This window comes from Acanthisitta chloris, unplaced genomic scaffold (genome assembly GCF_000695815.1).
Source record: "Acanthisitta chloris isolate BGI_N310 unplaced genomic scaffold, ASM69581v1 scaffold15747, whole genome shotgun sequence".
Classification (NCBI taxonomy): domain Eukaryota; kingdom Metazoa; phylum Chordata; class Aves; order Passeriformes; family Acanthisittidae; genus Acanthisitta; species Acanthisitta chloris.
In genome coordinates, this window is record NW_008684440.1 from 8057 (window position 1) to 15259 (window position 7203).

Here is a 7203-nt window from a genome sequence, read left to right on the forward strand (position 1 = left end):
ACTGCAGGTCAGGTCTCCCCTGAGCAGGGCAGAGGGGCACAGTGCCCTCGGTGCTGCCCACGCTGGCTCAGCTCAGCACTCAGGGGGCTCTGGGTGCAGCATATGTGGTTGGGGCTTGTGGAGCTTCTGTACCACACACCCCCAGGTCCTTCTCCCAGGGCTGCTCCCAATCCATTCCTCACCCAACCCTAGGGAAACTGACTGTGTAGCATGTCCCAAGTGCCGTGTGTGAGGCTTGGCAGAGCCATGGCAGGGGAATTACGAGCCTGGGGTGTATTTATCCATTGCCTGGGTTAAAAGTGAAGCTCTTGGTCAACTGGTGCCTCCACCAGTGGAGATGGAGCTGTCAGGGCTGAGCAGCCACTCTCCCCCCTCCAACAGTGGCTCCAGCCCAGTGACTCCTGTGCTGGGGGTGGAATTTTTCCAGCAGTTCTTGGATGTAAATGACACAGTAAATGAGCTGTAATGGTTGGAGATGAATGGCTGTTCTCCGTGTCTGGGAGCTGTTCCGTTCCGCCCTGAGGCTCCTCTGGCTCTGCAATCTGAGCCTCTCCCTGGGTCCTGGAGATGAAAGTGTGCAGTGAACCATCCAGGCTGGCTTGTTCCACTTTGCAAGGGCTTACAGAGCTCTGATCTGTGCCTGGAAGAGTTCCAGGCCAGATCGAATGGGGCTTGGGGCAAACTGGGCTGGGGTGGAACTGGATGAGTTCTAAAGTCCTTCTGACCCCAACCATTCCATGACTCTAAATAAGACTGAAGATTTCAGGCACTGTGGGTACAAGTTTTAGGAGACAGAATGAATAAACCTAAAATACACCTACATCCAGAGGACAACAGAAACTAAGGAAAGAGTTTCAGCCTCAGAAATAATTTCATCAGATTATTGAAGTGGAGCCAGGCAGAGAGAGCTGGGGGAGCTCAGCCTGGAGAAGTTCCAAGGAGACCTCAGAGCCCCTCCAAGAGAGCTGCAGAGGGACTTAGGACAAGGGATGGAGGAACAGGACACAGGGAATGGCTTCCCACTGCCAGAGGGCCAGGACAGGCTCCCTGTGAGGTGCTGAGGCTCTGGCACAGGTTGCCCAGAGCAGCTGTGGCTGCTCCATCCCTGGGAGTGTTCCTGGCCAGGCTGGATGGGGCTGGGCTTGGAGTGGGCTGGTGGGAGGTGTATCTGCCCAGGGCAGGGGGTGGGACAAGATGATCTTCAAGTTCTTTTCCAACCCAAACCATTCCATGACTCTGATTCTGACGCTTGTTGAGTCTGTAAACAGAGGAAATGCACTTTAATCTGCAGTTCAGGTAGATTTAACCCTTTTCAGAAGGTCCAATTTGCTGCTCTCTGGGCAGGGAGTAGCTTTGTCTGCAGCCACGCAGAGGTGTTTGAGGAGAGGTTGTTTATCTTCTTCAAGTTCTTTTCCAACCCAAACCATTCCATGACTCTGATTCTGACGCTTGTTGAGTCTGTAAACAGAGGAAATGCACTTTAATCTGCAGTTCAGGTAGATTTAACCCTTTTCAGAAGGTCCAATTTGCTGCTCTCTGGGCAGGGAGTAGCTTTGTCTGCAGCCACGCAGAGGTGTTTGAGGAGAGGTTGTTTATCTAAAACAATTCCTTCAGGAAGGGATTGCAAAACGCCTTGCACAGCCACCAGCAATCAGCAGCTTGGGGAAGTACCCAGTGACCTTCTCAGCTGCACAGTCTGCTTTCACACCATGGTTATGTGGTGGTTTCAGATGCATCCCTGGTCCAGCTCCTTTAGGTGGTCAGGGGGCAGGTGGGCTTCTGGGGACAGGGGGGTTCTTGGGTTGAGGTGAGCTCCAGGGGGAAGGTTGTGAGGTCGTGGGGTTGGGTGGGCTCCTGGGGTCTCTCCCACTGAAGGAGCAAAGCACCTGGCAGTAAAACATGACACACAAGTCCAGGTTTGGAGGGTTTGTCTCCTCTCTTGAAGTTCTATCCAGCACAGGGGTAAATAAGGTCAGCCCATACTGGAGCACCTAAATCGAGGGACACCCCCTTGTCCATGAGGATTGCACATGTGGACACAGTGAGGTTCCTCCCTGCTGGGTGAAGCTTTTTCCCATCCCAGTGCTGCAGAGTTGGTTCTCTGAGATCTCCTATACTTCGTACAGAGGTTTCAGCCAGCACAGGTAGCTGAGTGGGGCCCTTGGCCAGTTTCCATGTGGATCTGAGGCTCCTGAGGAGCCACCAGGTCTGGTTTCCACTGCCACACTCCAGACATACCATTCCTAGGGCAAACAGGTCTGACCACTTCAGCTCTGTCCCCAAGCCAAGTGCAAAGGAGTGTGCTGCAGTTATAGTCCAAGCAAGGTGAAGTGATTCCTTCTCTATGTCTGTCCCTTGGCTGTCCCGATCCTCTGGTTCAGGGTTTTATCCAGCACAAAATAGATAGCTTCAGGTGAAACATGGAATCACAGAAAGTTTGGGTTGGAAGGACCTTAAAGCTCATCCAGTGCCACCCCTGCCATGGGCAGAGGCACCTCCCACCAGCCCAGGCTGCTCCAAGCCCCATCCAACCTGGCCTGGAACACTCCCAGGGATGGGAGAGGGGAGGGGGTACAGGAGAAACAGGGTAATAGGAAGGGGAAGTTCTGAAAAATCTAAAACAATAGATATTTTTGATGAAAAGTGAAGGCCCTGGGGCCCAGCTGGGCTCCCTGGTGCCCATTGCCCTGGCTGTGGTGCACCCTGGTGCCTCCTGGCCCATTCCTAGCAGTGCTGGGTGCTGCAGGCCATGGGGCAGGGGCTGTGCCCTCAGCCCTTCTTGTTTGTCAGCGTTGCGAGTTATCGTCAGAATTTCCTTTCTGGGGTTATTCTGTGATGCCTTTCTGGGTTGGCAGGCACAGAGATCAGGTGCCTGGGAGAGGAGGGGTGTCCCAGCAGGAGGTGGCACTTCGTGGTATTTTCTGGCCAAACTGACCTTTGTTCTGGTCATGAAGTGTCCATGCCTGGTGCCAGGGTGCTCTCCAGGGCAGATGGAGCCTTGTTTCCTCAGGCAGAGCTTCCAGGATAACCAATTCCTTTCCCTTTCCTCCACTCCAAGTGTCTTGACAAGCACTTTGAGCCCAGTTGAATCACAGTTTGTTTAAAGCAATAGAATTCCCCAACCAAGCTCTGCCTGAATATATGGCTCGGAGATTTGCCATCTCCTCCAAATATTTACACTTGCCTGGATGGGATTGGATTACCTGAACCTCAGCTGAAAAGCAGCTCTGGCCTTTCCATGGGCTTCCCAGGAGCAGGCAGGGTTGTCCTGTGGTTTGCCCAGCAAGCAGCAGGAGCTTCAAGGCTGGACCTCTGTAATGAGAGAGAGAGCTGTGATCCCTAAAAGCCTGGAGCGAGGCATCCAAGCAGTCTGGGTGCTCCTGTGGCCAGGGGAAATCAGGGCACTTTTAAGTTCCTTCCATAATTGTCCTGTGGGTTCACTAGGAAATAGAAAGGGACTTTAAGGACTCAGGAAAGGGCAGGATATAGATACAGAATCGCAGGCTGGGTTGGGTTGGGAAGAGCTTGAAACTCATCTTGTCACCCCTACCCTGGGCAGGGACACCTCCCACTAGCCCAGGCTGCTCCAAGCCCCATCCAACCTGGCCTGGAACACTCCCAGGGATGGAGCAGCCACAGCTGCTCTGGGCAACCTGTGCCAGTGCCTCAGCACCTCTCAGGGAGCAATTCCTGCTCAAGATCCACCTGTCCCTGCCCTCTGGCAGTGGGAAGCCATTCCCTGTGTCCTGTCCCTCCAGCCCTTGTCCCAAGTCCCTCAGCAGCTCTCTGCTTGGAGCCCCTTGAGGCATTGGAAGGGGCTCAGAGGTCTCCTTGGAGCTTCTCTCCAGGTGTACACCCTCAGCCTGGCTCCAGGGCAGAGGAGCTCGTGCTCTTGGAGCATCTCCATTTTACCACCCTCATTTTAACAGCTTTTTTCTTTCTTCTTATCCAATTCAACGCTCCAAACTTTCACCCCTTGTGGATCATTTTGCCTCCTTTCAAGCACAAAGCCAAGGAAGAGCTGCAAACACAACAGGTCATTAAGTCCTTCAGTCAAGCATTACAACGACTAGGTTTTGATGGAATTGTGCCCGTTCTCCCTTCTTTCCCTCAAAAAAGGGAAGTAAAAAGGTAGAGAAATCAGTTTTCTGTGGTATACATTGCTTTGTCCTGCAGCCTGTGCAGGTGTGAGGTGTATCCAGATATGCTGTGCTGGAGCGAAGGGGTGAGGCAGCACAGGAGCAGAACAGGCTGTGACCAGGCTGTGCCAGCCCTGCCAAGGGACAGGGACAAATCCAATGGGATTTAAGTCACAATGAAATGGACAAGAACAATCTGAGCCTCAGCTGTGAAACAGCCTCAGGGTGCCACAGGCACAGGGTGTGAGGTGCAGCAGTGAAAGGGCTGAAATCACACCAAGTTCTGCTGCAGCAAGGTCAGAAGCAGCAATTGTGCACCTGCAGTGCTGCCCCAGCTCTAGGCACCTACAGCAGGAGGATGTGTAGCTGCTGGAGAGAGTTCAGAGAATGCCACAGAGATGCTCCAAGGGCTGGAGCATCTCTGGAATCTGTTTGTGATTCCATGACTCTCCATTTACATCCAAGCTGAGTTTTCCTTAGTTTCCTTATCCGCTTGCTTTGAGTAGAAGCTGCTGAAGAGGAAGGGAGTTCCCAGGTGTTGGTGTGCTGGAGCTGAGCGTGGCTGGCATTGGGAGCAGAAGGTGAATCGGGTCGAGGTGGGGCTGGAGGGATCTCTGCAGCTCCGGGAGCTGCCTGTCTCTGGGCTGCCTGTCTGGGGGTGGCTGTGCCAGCAGGGAAGGAGAACAAAGCTGTAGCAGCTGTGGGTGGAACATAACACACCTGAAGACGTCAGCCCTGAGTCCACCAGACATGAAATAAAGGGATTGGGAAGCTCAGATCTGCTATGACTTGCCAGAATTTGCTCCCAGGGAAGAGGATGTTGTGCTAATCCATCCGGGAGGGGAAGCAGGGCCAGGGCTCAGCTTGTTTATTCCTTGAGTGTTGAATTTGCAAGTGAATGTTTTCAAGTAGTGACTGAGCTCTCCTGTGCTCTGGCAGGTGATGGATCACACGTGGAGTCTGTGGGAAGGGAGATGGATGCCTGCAGGGAGCTGCAGAGGGACTCTGTGCTGGGAGCTGCAGGGACAGGACAAGGAGCAACAGGGAGAAATTGAGAGAGGGAAATTTAGGCTAGATATCAGGAAGAAGCTTTTCCTGTGAGGATGGTGAGACACTGGCCCAGGTTGCCCAGGGAGGCTGTGGCTGCCCCAGCCCTGGCAGTGTTCACAGCCAGGTTGGCTGAGCCTTGAGCAACCTGCTCTGGTGGGAGGTGTCCCTGCCCAGGGACTAGATGATCTCTGAGGTCCACTCCAACCCCTTAACATTTCATGTTTCTGTGGTGCTTGGGTGACTGCTGGTGTCTGGGGAGAGGTCCTGTCCCTCCCCCCCCGCCGTGGGGAAAAGCTACAACCTTGATGATTCTATGACAGCTCATCTGTTCCCTTTGTGAACCCTGTGCCACAAATGCATCTCACAGTCCTGAGCTCTCCTGTCCCACTCTGGTGCAGGTGAAGCGCTTCAGAAGTCGTTGTCGGGTTCCCTTGAGCTCAGCAGTGTCTCTGCTCTGTTCCAGTGACTCGCCACAACCACCTGAAGGACTTCATGCTGGTGGTGTCCATCGTCATCGGGGTGGGTGGCTGCTGGTTCGCCTACATCCAGAACCGCTACTCCAAGGAGCACATGAAGAAGATGATGAAAGACCTGGAGGGTCTCCACAGAGCTGAGCAGTCTCTCCATGACCTTCAGGAAAGGTAGGTTTCATGTATCCGCCCAGCTGGAGCCATCAGCTGTCAGATCTTCCTGCAAGGTTCTTGGTGCTTTAGATTTCAGGAAATACTTCCTTTAGCTGTTGTGGTGTCATGTACCACAGTCAGCCTTGTCCTGGCAAACCTGCCAGCAGCCTCCTGAGCTTGGGTGGGTGCCTGATTCCTGAAGGCATTCACCTTCCAGGCTCTGTGTGAAGGGGTGTGTGTGTGTGCTCTCCTGGCCTACTCTTTCCTAGAGTCATGGAATCACAGCAGGTTTAGGCTTAAAGATCATCTTGTCCACCAAGGACACCTCCCACCAGCCCAGGTTGCTCTAAACCCCATCCAGCCTGGCCTAGAACACTCCCAGGGATGGGACAGCCACAGCCACAACCGTGGGCATCAGGCACAGCATGGAAGGAGGGGATTGTCCTGCTCTGCTCTGACCTGGGGCAGCCTCACCTCCAGTCTTGGGGGCAGTTTGGTGCCTCAGTGTAAGAAGGATCCAAAGCTGTTAGAGAGCATCCAAGGATGGATACAAGGCTGGGGAAGGGTCTGCAGAGGCCACACGAGGAGTGGCTGAGGCACTTGGGTTGTTCAGCTGAAGCAGAGGAGACTGAGGGCAGAGCTCAGCAGGGTCTGCAGCTCCTCCCAAGGAGCAGTGCAGGGACAGCTCTGATCTCTGTGCCCTGGGACAGGGACAGCATGAGGGAACAGCTGGAGCTGTGTCAGAGGAGGGTTAGGCTGGAGATTAGGAAAAGGTTCTTCCCCCAGAGGGCTGGAACAGGGTTAGATGGATGTCAGGACAAGGTACTTCCCCCAGCGGTGGCTGCCTGAAGTCCATCAAAACTCAGGTGGTCAGCTTCCATGAGGTTTGTCAAAGGAAATATGGATGTCCTTGGAAGGTGAAGAAAATGTGTCTGGAGAATCTGATCAGTGAATAAAGTTGAGACTGAGCAGTTGACAAGTAATTTCTTCTCGGGCATGATGAACTTTCTCTTGGCTTTGCAGGTCTGTGGTGATCCCAGCCTGGTGCAGGCAGGAGCAGGGCTGGTCTGTGGTGGCCCCGTGGGCTCCGTGGCTGTGCCTGGAGATCTCAGCCGAACATTGGCTCTTGCTCTGTGTGTGTTGCAGGCTGCAGAAGGCACAGGAGGAGCATCGCTCTGTGGAGGTGGAGAAGGTGCACCTGGAGAAGAAGCTGCAGGATGAGATCAGCATGGCCAAGCAGGAGGCTCATCGACTGCGGGAGCTGCGTGAGGGCACTGAGAACGAGCTCAGCCGCCAGAAGTACGCGGAGCAGGAGTTGGAGCAGGTCAGGGCTCACCTGGGGCACTGCCACGAGGGCATGGCAGCCAGGGTAGGGGGGACCTCCTCACTGT

At 54.2% G+C, this 7203-nt stretch overlaps 1 protein-coding gene across 1 annotated transcript in view; it reads left to right on the forward strand.

Moving 5' to 3' along the window:
- The window catches only part of STIM1 (stromal interaction molecule 1), a gene marked incomplete at both ends in the record, with an annotated part of 13497 nt that extends 6361 nt beyond the window's left edge, over positions 1-7136 (forward strand). The window contains 2 exons of the mRNA XM_009079351.1: positions 5653-5830; positions 6959-7136. Of these exons, the coding sequence (XP_009077599.1) occupies positions 5653-5830; positions 6959-7136 (356 nt within the window). The remainder of the gene's footprint in view (positions 1-5652; positions 5831-6958) is intronic.
- Between the last annotated feature and the right edge of the window lie 67 nt (positions 7137-7203).